The sequence below is a fragment of the Oncorhynchus clarkii genome, chromosome 12, assembly GCF_045791955.1.
Source record: "Oncorhynchus clarkii lewisi isolate Uvic-CL-2024 chromosome 12, UVic_Ocla_1.0, whole genome shotgun sequence".
Taxonomy (NCBI): Eukaryota; Metazoa; Chordata; class Actinopteri; order Salmoniformes; family Salmonidae; genus Oncorhynchus; species Oncorhynchus clarkii.
The window spans coordinates 58931670-58944512 of NC_092158.1; the positions used below are offsets into that span (position 1 = coordinate 58931670).

At 42.2% G+C, this 12843-nt stretch overlaps 1 protein-coding gene across 2 annotated transcripts in view; it reads left to right on the forward strand.

Annotated features, from left to right (window-relative positions):
- Positions 1-10304, forward strand: part of LOC139420873 (carbonic anhydrase 4-like) — a 32430-nt gene extending 22126 nt beyond the window's left edge. The window contains exons 3-8 of one of the 2 annotated variants that reach the window (XM_071171247.1): positions 247-411; positions 2691-2836; positions 4383-4475; positions 6279-6345; positions 6927-7090; positions 8006-10304. In XM_071171247.1, coding sequence (XP_071027348.1) covers positions 247-411; positions 2691-2836; positions 4383-4475; positions 6279-6345; positions 6927-7090; positions 8006-8185 — 815 coding nt within the window. In that variant the 3' untranslated portion in view covers positions 8186-10304. The remainder of the gene's footprint in view (positions 1-246; positions 412-2690; positions 2837-4382; positions 4476-6278; positions 6346-6926; positions 7091-8005) is intronic. The other variant, XM_071171248.1, reaches the window with a different exon arrangement.
- The last annotated feature ends 2539 nt before the right edge of the window (positions 10305-12843 follow it).

Below are 12843 nucleotides of genomic sequence, written 5' to 3' on the forward strand. Positions count from 1 at the left end.
TCTCTTACCTTTGTGTCACCGTCACAAGTTCAAGTTGTTAAAAGGGAGTTGACAGTTACAGCCACAAATCCACTTCCTCTACATCCACCTATCCATCCATACCTGTCCCTCCCTAATCTCCCATTTAAACACTTACCCATTCAAAACAGTTTTACTCAGACAAACATAAACTTGAACATTCCTCGTTTGGGGTTTGCGGTCAGAGCTTGATGGTGTACAGTATTTTGTCTCCTCACCGTTCTACAGGACCTGAGAAGTGGTACCATGCCAACAAAGACTGTGAAGGCAGAGCCCAATCCCCCATCAACATCGTCCACAGGAAGACCCTACCAGATGAGCGCCTCACACCCTTCCAGTTCAGAAAATACCAGGATTCCTTCAGTGGCCTGATCAAAAACAATGGACACTCTGGTATGTTTAATTTAGGCCAGTCTATATAAAAGTTTGCGGTCATACGCACATCCTTAAAAACATACACTACCGGTCAAAAGTTTTAGAACACCTACTCATTCAAGGGTTTTTCTTAATTTGTACTATTTTCTATATCGTAGAATAATAGTGAAGACATCAAAACTATGAAATAACACATGGAATCATGTAGTATTGGATAGAAAACACTCTGACCTTTCTAAAACTGTTAAAATAATGTATGTGAGTATAACAGAACTGATATGGAAGGCGAAAACCCAAGGAGAATCCATCCGGATTTCTTTTTTTTTTAGGTGTCTGCCCATCCAAATCATTGCTTATGGGAAAATCAAAGGATACCTCCCAGATTGCAGTTCCTTGGGCTTCCAGTAGATGTCAACAGTCTTTTGAAAGAGTTTCAGGCTTGTTTTTTGAAAAATTAGCTAGAATTTTTAGTTTTTCTAGGTGTTTCCCACTTTGTTATTTATCTCAGGTAATGAACATACTATTCTCCGTCTTAAATTGTATTGTTTATTTACCTATTAGGGTACCTGAGGATTGATTAGAAACATTGTTTGACTTGTTTGGACGAAGTTTATTGGTAACTTTTGAGATGAATTTGTATGCATTTTGAACGAGGGAAACTGAATTACTGAATAAAGCGCGCCAACTAAACTGACTTTTTTTGGATATAAAGAAGGTCTTTATCGAACAAAAGGACCATTTGTTATGTGGCTGGGACCCTTGGGATTGCAAACAGAGGAAGATCTTCAAAGGTAAGTGATTTATTCAATCGCTATTTCTGACTTTCGTGACGCCTCTGCTTGTTTGGAAAATGTTTGTAATGCTTTCGCCGTAAAGCCTTTTTGAAATCTGACAAAGCGGCTGGATTAACAAGAAGTTTTTAAATTATGTAGGACACTTGTATTTTCATTAATGGTCAATATTACGATGTTGTATTTGGCGTGCTCCAATTTCACTGGATGTTGTCGATTTTGATCCCGCTAGAGGGATTTACGCACTAAGAGGCTACTGACCATTTCGAATCACACCGTACCTTCTCCGCTATGCATTCTTGTTTCAGAGCTGGTCATGGGTACACCTCAGCCATGCTCAAGGTCCTAAACGATATCATAACGGCCATCGATAAGAGACATTACTGTGCAGCCGTATTCATCGACCTGGCCAAGGTTTTCGACTCTGTCAATCACCACATTCTTATCAGCATGCTCAACAGCCTTGGTTTCTCAAATGACTGCCTTGCCTGGTTCACCAACTACTTCTCAGATAGAGTTCAGTGTGTCAAATCGGAAGGCCTGTTGTCCGGACCTCTGGCAGTCTCTATGGGGTGCCACAGGGTTCAATTCTCGGGCCGACTCTCTTCTCTGTATACATCAATGATGTCGCTCTTGCCGCTGGTGATTCTTTGATTGGCTGGCCCTCGCTTCATATTCTTCGCCAAACTCACTGGCTCCAGGTCATCTACAAGTCTTTGCTAGGTAAAGCCCCGCCTTATCTCAGCTCACTGGTCACCATAGGAGCACCCACCCATAGCACACACTCCAGCAGGTATATCTCACTGGTTACCCCCAAAGCCAATTCTTCCTTTGGCTGCCTCTCCTTCCAGTTCTCTGCTGCCAATGACTGGAATGAACTGCAAAAATTGGAGACTCATATCTCCCTCACAAGCTTTAAGCACAAGCTGTCAGAGCAGCTCACAGATCACTGCACCTGTACATAGCCCATTTGTAAATAGCTCATCCAACTACCTCATCCCCTTACTGTATTTATTTATTTATTTATCTTGCTCCTTTGCACCCAAGTATCTATACTTGCACATTCATCTTCTGCACATCAATCACTCCAGTGTTTAATTGGTATATTGTAATTAATTCGCCACCATAGTCTATTTATTGCCTTACCTCCCTTATCTTACCTAATTTGCAAACACTGTATATATACTTTTTTTACTGTATTTTTGACTGTATGTTTGTTTATTCCATGTGTAACTCTGTGTTGTTGTATGTGTCGAACTGCTTTGCTTTGAGAACTTGTTCTCAACTCGCCTACCTGGTTAAAAAAAGGTTAAATAAAATAAAAAATGGTGTAAAAATGTGCACATTTAGAAATATGCCTTTTACCTGGAAATGTTTTAATTCAAAGAGAAAACATCCTGTCATTGACATCCCCACCTCCCCCCAAAAGCATGCAGTTTTCTATACATATATATAAAGTTTTTTAGTCCTTTGTTGTCTGATTTCCACTGTGTCTTCCCCCTCAAGTTCAAGTGAATGTGCCTCACCAACCGTATGTCATTGGTGGAGACCTGGAGACGCCATATAAGGTAGTGCAGTTTCACCTGCACTGGGGAAAGAACGGAGGACCAGGGTCAGAACACACTATCGACGGAGAGCAGTACCCCATGGAGGTAATGTCATGTACAGTGCATTCATAAACTATTCAGACCCCTTGACTTTTTACTTTATAGCCTTATTCTAAAATGTATCATATTGTTTTTTCCTCATCATCAATCTACACACAATACTCCATAATGACAAAACATAAACAGGTTTTCAGAAAAAACTGAAATATTGAATTTACATAAGTATTCAGACCCTTTACTCAGTAATTTGTTGAAGCACCTTTGGCAGCGATTTCAGACTCAAGTCTTCTTGGGTATGACGCTACAAGCGTGGCACATCTGTATTTGGGGAGTTTCTCCCATTCTTCTCTGCAGACCGTCTCAAGCTATGTCAGCTTGGATGGGAAGCGTTGCTGTACAGCTGTTTTCAGGTCCCTCCAGAAATGTTCAATCAGGTTCAAGTCCGTGCTCTGGCTGGGCTACTCAAGGTCATTCATAGACTTGTCCCGAAACCACTCCTGCTTTGTCTGGGCTATGTGCTTATGGTTGTTGTCCTGTTGGCAGGTGAAGGTCCTGAGCAATCCGGAGTAGGTTTTCATCAAGGGTCTCTCTGTACTTTGTTTCGTTCATCTTTCCCTTGATCCTGACAAGTCTCCCAGTCCCTGCTGCTGAAAAACATCCCCACAGCATGATGCTGCCACCACTATGCTTCACCATACGGATGGTGCCATGTTTCCTCCATGTCCTTCTGGAAGGTTCTCCCATCTCCAAAGAGGAACTCTGAAGCTCTGTCAGAGTGACCATCGGGTTCTTGGTCACCTCCCCGAACAAGGACCTTCTCCCCCAATTGCTCAGTTTGGCTGGGCGGCCAGCTCTAGGAAGAGTCTTGGTGCCTCAACACAGTCCTGTCTCTGAGCTCTACGGCCAATTCATTCGACCTCGTGGCTACGTTTTGGCACTGACATGCACTGTCAACTGTTCAACCTTATATAGACAGGTGTGTGCCTTTCCAAATCAGGTCCAATTAATTGAATTTACCACAGTTGGACTCCAATCAAGTTGTAGAAACATTTATTTTTAATACATTTACAAAAATGTCTAAAACCCTGTTTTCGCTTTGTAATAATGAGGTATTCTGTGTAGATTGATGAGGTAAAACATTTTTTTGATCAACTTTAAAATAGGCTGTATTGTAACAAAATGTGGAAATATTCAAGGAGTCTGAAAACTTTCCGAATGTCCTGTAGGATGGCCATACGCATGCAAGCACACACACACACACACACACACACACACACACACACACACACACACACACACACACACACACACACACACACACACACACACACACACACACACAAACACAGTGGTTGTAACAGCAGAACAATATACGCACAGGTCATAACACGCATTTATTTTGTAAACAAGTTTTGATTGTCATTTTCTCAAGGTCAATTAAACACAATCAAGTGAGAGTAAAAAGTTTTCTGCGATTTCTGTCATTGATACCAAATCCATAACCTGAGCCCAAATGGTGTTTAAATGCTACTATTGGGAATGGCTTGTGACATTATCTATAACACATTTCGATTGATACTCTTTTCTACAGCTGCATATTGTTCACATAAATGAGGAATACTCAACATTGGAAGATGCCCTGAAAGACCCTATAGGAGTTGCAGTCCTTGGATTTTTCTATGAGGTTAACATTTCATTGTTTTTATTCATATTTGCTAAACTCTTTGCCATACCCAGTTAATCTTTGACTTTTAATAGATATATCCATGGCAAGACTCATAATGTGGAGGATAATGATATTACATTATATCATGCATGCATTATAGGACCGTGCAATAACCCTAATGGAAATCTACTGTCTTTATCTTGTATGTGATTTAGAATATTATGTAGGTATACGTATATTTATATGTTGAGATGTATGTAGATATGCCTTCGGAAAGTATTCAGACCCCTTTGACTTTTTCCACATTTTGTTACATCACAGCTTTATTTAAAAATTGATTTCATTAATTGTTTTCCTCAATCTACACACAATACCCCATAATGACAAAGTTTTTAGAAATGTTTGCACATTTTGTCAAAATAAAAACAGAAATATCTTATTTACATAAGTATTCAGACTGTTTGCTATGAAACTCGATATTGAGCTCAGGCTTATCCTGTTTCCATTGATCATCCTTGAGATGTTTCTACAACTTGATTGGAGTCCACCTGCGGTAAATTCAATTGAGTGGACATTATTTCGAAAGGCACACACCTGTCTATATAAGGTCCCACAGTTGACAGTGCATGTCAGAGCAAAAACCAAGCCATGAGGTTGAAGCAATTGTCCGTAGTGCTCTGAGACAGGGTTGTGTTGAGGCACAGATCTGGGGAACGGTACCAAAACATTTCTGCAGCATTGAAGGTCCCCAAGAACACAGTGACCTTCATCATTCTTAAATTCAAGATATTTAGAGCCACCAAGACTCTTTCTAGAGCTGGCCGCCTGACCAAACTGAGTATTCGGGGATTAGAGCCTTGGTCAGGTAGGTCACTCTGACAGAGCTCTAGAGTTCCTCTGTGGAGATAGGAGAACCTTCCAGAAGTACAACCATCTCTGCAGCACTCTACCAATCAGGCCTTAATGGTAGAGTGACCAGACGTAAGCCACTCCTCAGGAAAAGGCACGTGACAGCCCACTTGGAGTTAGCCAAAAGGCACCTAAAGACTCTCAGACCATGAGAAACAAGATTATTTGGTCTGATGAAACCAAGATTGAACTATTTGGCCTGAAAGCCAAGCCTCACATCTGGAGGAAACCTGGCACCATCCCTACGGTGAAGCATGGTGGTGGCAGCATCATGCTGTGGGGATGAGCATCAGCAGCAGGGACTGGGAGACTAGTGAGAGATCCTTGGTGAAAACCTGCTCCAGAGGGCAAAGGACCTCAGACTGAAGGTTCACCTTCCAACAGGACAACTACCCTAAGCACACAGCCAAGCCAACGCAGGATTGGCTTCGGGACAAGACTCTGAATTTCCTTGAGTGGCCCAGCCAGAGCCCGGACTTGAACCTGATCAAACATATCTGGAGAGACCTGAAAATAACTGTGCAGCTACGCTCCCCATGCAACATGAAAGAGCTTGAGAGGATCTGCAGAGAAGAATGGGAAAAACTCCCCAAATACAGGTATGAGTGTCATACCCAGGAATACTCAATGCTGTAATTGTTGCCTAAGGTGCTTCAACATAGTACTGAGTAAAGGGTCTGCATATTTGTGTAAATGTGATATTTTTAATAAATTAGCAACATTTTCAAAAATATATATATTTTTCATTATGGGGTGTTGTGTGTAGATTGATGAGTAAAAAAATAACAATTGAATCCATTTTTGAACAAGGCTGTAAAAGTAACAAAATGTGTAAAAAGTCAAGGGGTCTGAATACTTTCCAAAGGCACTGTACATGTACGTGTCATGATTCTTATTTCGTATCGTTTTCAGGAATCCCTCAGTGCCAACAGAAAATATGACCCCGTTTTAAGAGCCCTCCAGCGCATCATGATGACTGGTGAATAAATGTCATAACTAATGCTTCCTCTAGCAACCGTATGTGTTATTCAGATCCATCTTGCTAACAATATGACATGTCTCATAAATTTGATTTACAAAATTGCATACACAGCTACACTCACAGCTGAGACACTGAAATGAGAATCTGCTAAGATTGATGTATCTTTGTACATGTAATACATAAATCATTATGTGTATTTTAGTTCCTGTGTAGCAGATACTGTTCATCATTACATACAGTAGTTTAATTTTGTTGATGCGCAACGATCAACAAGAAAGGCTGAGGTGTCTTCCCTCATTTCTTCAATGTTTTCCTCTGTGTCTTGCCCTATCAGCCCTAAGAGGCCAACGTTTTCACGAATACATGCTACGATGAATGTAACTTTGTACAGTATGTAACATGTGCACTGCAGAAATCATTTGTCTCAATTTGTTCTGTTTCTCCCACATTCCGTTTGTCTGCAGGTAGCCAACACCAATGTTTTGCTAAGATTAATATAACTTCAGTGTAGCAAATACAATTTGTCTGTTTGTTTCATTGCTCAATGTTTCTCAATGTACTGGGCTGTGTTGTTGCAGGTGCCAATGCAACTCTGGTGTCAGTTTCTCTGGAACAGCTGATTCCTCCCCAGCAGAACCTAAGCAACTACTACCGTTACAAGGGCTCGCTCACCACCCCCGGCTGTACCGAGTCTGTGATCTGGACTGTGTTCGAGAAGCCCATCCCTCTCAGCAGAGACCAGGTAGAGCAGCTCGTTAACCCATCATCTTGCTGGCCAGTGGTGTAAAAGTAAAAATAGGTCAAGTAAAAATACTTTGAAGTACTATTTAAGAAGTTTTTTGGGGGGTATCTGTACTTGACTGTAGTATTTATAGTATTTATAGTATTTATATTTTGACTACTTTTACTCCACTACATTCCTAAAGAAAATGTGTACTTTTTAACTCCCATGCATTTTCCCTGACACCCAAAAGTACTCGTTCCATTTCGAATGCTCAGACAGGACAGCAGGTAAATTCACACACTTATCAACACATTGTCATCCCTACAGCCTCTGAAGGGATGACTCACTAAACATCCCAACAAAAATGACTCACTAAACACAAATACTGTGTTTGGCATTAATGTTTGCGTGTGAACCTGGCTATCTGTAAATAAAAAAAATACAAGAAAATCATGCTGTCTGGTTTGCTTAATATAAGGAATTTGATTGATAACATTTACTTACACTTTTGACTTTATCTCAAATATGACAATTCAGTACTTATTTTACCACTGTACTTAATTACATTTTAAACAAGATAATTTTAGACTTTTACTCAAGTAATATTTTATTGGGTGACTTTCACTTTTCCTTGAGTCATTTTCTATTAAGGTATCTTTACTTTTACTCAAGTATGACAACTGGGTACTTTTCCCACCACTGTTTGTACATTATGAAACACCCTGGAAGCAGAGAAGTTATGTGGTAGAGAGCCGAGCATTCTGTCTGTCTAAAAATACTTATGTGAAGAGAGTCTGTTAGTCTGGCTTTGAGTAATTGAACAAAACGCACCAGTAGATACACTGTGTTCATTTTATATGATACTTATTGTTACTTTTAATATCAGCTGCATCTCAGTGACCTTTGTGCCTGTGTGTTCTTTCCATCTTCGAGCTGCGGGTGTTCTCAGACCTCCAGTTTAAGGATGGCAAGCCTATGGTGGGCACATACCGGCCGGTGCAGCCCCTCAATGGCCGCGTGGTGTACAGGTCGGGAGGCGCTGTGGTAGTGGCCAGCACTGCAATCCTCTTGGCCTCCGTCAACATGGCGATGGGATTATCACAGCCCAACTAGAAGAAGGAAGGCATTCTGAGCGAGCCTCACCACGACATGCAGGAACACAATGAGTTCTCAAAACAAAAAACCAAACAACCAACTGACAAACTAAAGTACAGCACCAACCAACAGCCATGCCCTAAACATTCAGCCTGAAAACCAACATGCCCCAGGCCCTTACGATACATCATAGTGATTCATGAGTTCTAGAGTTCTTGAATTATCGAGTTCTGTAGCTCAAGTTCTGAAGTTCACAAGTCCTACAGTCCATAGGTTCAACCTCCCTCCCTGTCCACTGTCAGATCAATTTAGAGTCCTCAGCCTAAATTTACAATACAAAATGTGAGGAGCCTCTGCTCAGTGCTCAGGTCGTTGGGTCACTGCACTAGAGTCTAAACATAGACGTCAATAAATCCATGACCTAGTTGGTATTAGACTGGCACGTGACCGTGTTCTTAGAACGGAATGTGTGAATGGTGGGTCATAGCTAATAATAGATAGCACTCATAAATACTCTCCAGTTCAAACCTAGGAGAGGAGGAGAGAGAGATGCCATGGTCTTGCCTTTCCCTCTGCAACTCCTATTTCCACCACCACTGTCACGAGTCAGGTGGGGATTCTATGCCACCCACCACGGGCCGGGCAAATTATCTGAGGGGTGAGGGGAATGGAGGTCCCCTAGCTCCAGGTGAATCACCCACCATAGGGTAATAGCACAGGCTGATGACGAGCGCAACGGACCATGCGGTCCTGTGTGTTACCGAGTTAAGAAGCTGAACTGTCCCTGTCCCTGTCCCGACTCCCAGATCCCCAGTCACACATGAGTTCCAGGAGGATAATAATGATGATGATGCAGTGATGGGGCGAAGAGCTTGTCGGCTGCCTGCAAAACTGCTCTGACAATATAGGTCATGAGGCAAGTGACAGGGGGATTCTGAAGACTCAGTTTCTAGAAGCTAAACACAGTAGCGTTTAAGATAACTAACTCATTCATTCATTAATAAATAGATGAATCAATTGATTTGAAAAATGGACTCATTGATTGATCCTTATTGAACCGTTGTCATTACAGTGTTCTGACCAATTATCCATATCAAATGTTTAGCATTGATCTGCATGTTCTGTCATGCTGGAATCTTGCTGTACAGTACCATACAGACTGTACAACTGTAGCACAGCCTTCTACCCAGCCACCATGGACACTTCAGTAACGTTATACTCTTTCTCCACCAGCTAGGCCAACTAAACTGTCTCAGGTTCATCTTTGCGAACATGCGACTAGGTTTGTGGCTTGGATTGCAGGGTCTCGGATGCATTGAATTATACCCACTGTGAATTATTACTACATTCAATATTTTGACTTATCATTTTGTTTATTCACATGGCTTCTATCTAGCTAATTCAAGCAATATATTTGTTTCTTGAGTTTCTTGTGAATAAGACAAGATTGAAGTGGGAATATATTAGAAATATTCCATTGTTTCATAACGCACCAATGTTATATTTCTATACTCTTGACATTTGTACACATGTATTTATGTACTGTATGTGTCACGCCTGCTCCCGCTTCCCCTCTCTGTCGCTCGAGGGCACCAGACTGTCCTTCAATACGCACACCTGTCACCATCATTACGCGCATCAGCACTCACTGGACTCACCTGGACTCCTTTACTTTGTTGATTGCCCCTCTATATCTCTCTGCTCCTCAGTTTGTTCCCCGTGTCAGCATTGATGTCGTTACGTTTTCCCCTGTCCAGATGCTGTCCTTGTTTGTTTCTTGTCTATTATCCATTAAATGTTCACTCCCTGCACTTGCTTCTCGTCTCCCAGCATCGGTCGTTATGTGTATATTGACATATAAAGACACACTGTTGATGTTATTTATATATAGCTAGGTATTTAAAAGTTTATATATCGACATCTATCAGAAAGAAGAACCAACGCAAAAAAGTTTCATTGACTGCATTATCAAGTGGTTTCTGACCAATTCAAAATACCTGTACTCTTGGAATGATCTATGTTGACGTTCAAAATTATTGAATAGTTTTGTTTGTTTATTTGTAATGCTTGAAAATGTTATAAGTGATATGGAGAATGTGTTCCGATTGAACAATAAACTACTGACATGCCTTTTCAATGCTTTGGTCTGTCTGGTTCATTGTCAAATTGTTCATTGTTCGACGAGCAGGTGTCCACATATTTTGCAAGATATGAGCAAGAAAAGGTGTGTGTGTACACTTGTATGTATAAGTGTGTCTGCTCTTTGAATTCAATGACAAACACAGGTTCCTGCCTCAGCTTCGAAGTTACTGTTAATCCCTACTGTACCCTGAAAGGTGCTAATCTAAGATCAAGTGTTCTGGCTCTGATTCATTTTATCTGGGGGCTCAAAGTTTGTGGTTCGGAGTTTCTGCTAGTCGGTCTGTCAGAGAGTCTGATCTCAGTCCTCTAATGCTTTTCTAATTGACTTGTTCTGGGTGTTTGGGTGCTGTCTTTGGCTCACACACACACGCACGCACGCGCGTACACACTACACACCACACACAGAATCCTGGTAAGATGATGCCGACAGAGACAGTCCAACTTTGCGGTTTTCTATTGTTTTTAGTTTTTATTATGACCGCCAAGACTTTTGAACATCAGATCGTTGGTTACTCACCTCAAATTCGGCTTTCCAGAGCTGAACCCTTTGTTTGGATCCTCTGAAACAGTCCTACTCACACCTGGCTCCTTACCCAGGTAGAGGCGTTAACGTGGTAGGAGAGGTGGCGTTTTAGTGAGGCTGAGAAAATGGGCTTCCTAGTATGTTACGAGTCAATGTTCAGTATCTGGACAATAAGATGGATCAATCAATCAATCAAACGTATTTATAAAGCCCTTTTTAAATCAGCCGATGTCACAAAGTGCTGTACAGAAACCAAGCCTAAAACCCCAAACAGCAAGCAATGCAGATGTAGAAGCACGGCGGCTAGGAAAAACTCCCAGAACCTAAGAAGAAACCTAGAACCTAGAACCAGGCTCTGAGGGGTGACCAGTCCTCTTCTGACAGTGCCGGGTGGAGATTACAACAGAACATGGCTAAGATGTTCAAACGTTTATAGACGTTTTACCAGCAGGGTCAGATAATAATAATCACAGTGGTTGTAGAGGGTGCAACAGGTCAGCACCTCAGGAGTAAATGTCAGTTGGAATTTCATAGCCAATCATTAAGAGTTAGAGACAGCAGGTGTGGTAGAGTCCAAAACTCCAGGTCCGGGACAAGGTAGCACGTTCGGTGAACAGGTCAGGGTTCCATAGCCGCAGGCAGAATAGTTTAAACTGGAGCAGCAGCATGACCAGGTGGACTGGGGACAGCAAGGTCATCAGGCAAGGTAGTCCTGAGGCATGGTCCTAGGGCTCAGGTCCTCTGAGAGAAAGAGGGAGAGAGAGAGAAAGAGAGAGAGTGAAAGAGAGAGAGAGAGAAGAGAGAGAGAGCGAGAGAGAAAAAGAGAGAGAGAAGAATTAGAGGGATTTAAAAACTTAAATTCATACAGGACACCGGATGAGACATGAGAAATACTCCAGATATAACAGACTGACCCCGACACATAAATTATTGCAGCATAAATACTGGCGGCTGGGACAGGAGGGGTCGGGAGACACTGTGGCCCTGTCCGACAATAACCCCGGACAGAGCCAAACAGGCAGGATATAACCACATCCACTTTGCCAAGGCACAGCCCCCACACCACTGGAGGGATATCTTCAACCACCAACCTACTACCCTGAGTCAAGGCCGAGTATAGCCCACAAAGACCTCCCCCACGGCTTGACCCGAAGACCTCACCCACGGCACGAACCCGAGGGGGGCACCAACCGGGACAGGAAGATCACGTCAGTGACTCAACCCACTCAAGTGACGCACCCCTCCTAGGGACGGCATGAAAGAGCACCAGTAAGCCAGTGACTCAGCCCCCGTAATAGGATTAGAGGCAGAGAATCCCAGTGGAGGGAGGGGAACCGGCCAATCAGAGACAGCAACGGCGGTTTATCCTCTCCAGTGCCGTTCACCTTCACGCCCCTGGGCCAGACTACACTCAATCATAGGACCTACTGAAGAGATGAGTCTTCAATAAGGACTTAAAGGTTGAGACCGATTCTGCATCTCTCACATGGACAGGCAGACCATTGCATAAAAATGAAGCTCTATAGGAGAAAGCCCTGCCTCCAGCTGTTTGCTTAAAATTCTAGGGACAGATAGGAGGACTGTGTCTTGTGACCGTAGCGTACTTGTAGGTATGTACGGCAGGACCAAATCAGAAAGATAGATAGGAGCAAGCCCATGTAATGCTTTGTAAATTAGCAGTAAAATCTTGAATTTACCCTAGCCTAGAGAGTCTAGCAGTGGAGTAATATGATAATTTTTTGGTTCTAGTCAAGATTCTAGCGGCCATGTTTAGCACTAACTTTAGCATGAGCACTAAGTTTATTTAGTGCTTTATCCTGGTAGCCGGAAATTAGAGCATTGCAGTAGTCTAATCTACAAGTGACAAAAGCATGGATTAATTTTTCTACATCATTTTTGCAATGTTACAAAGATGGAAAAAAGCTGTCCTTGAAATATTCTAGATTTGTTTGTCAAAAGAGAGATCAAGGTGCAGAGTAACGCAGAGGTCCTTCACAGTTTTATTTGAGAT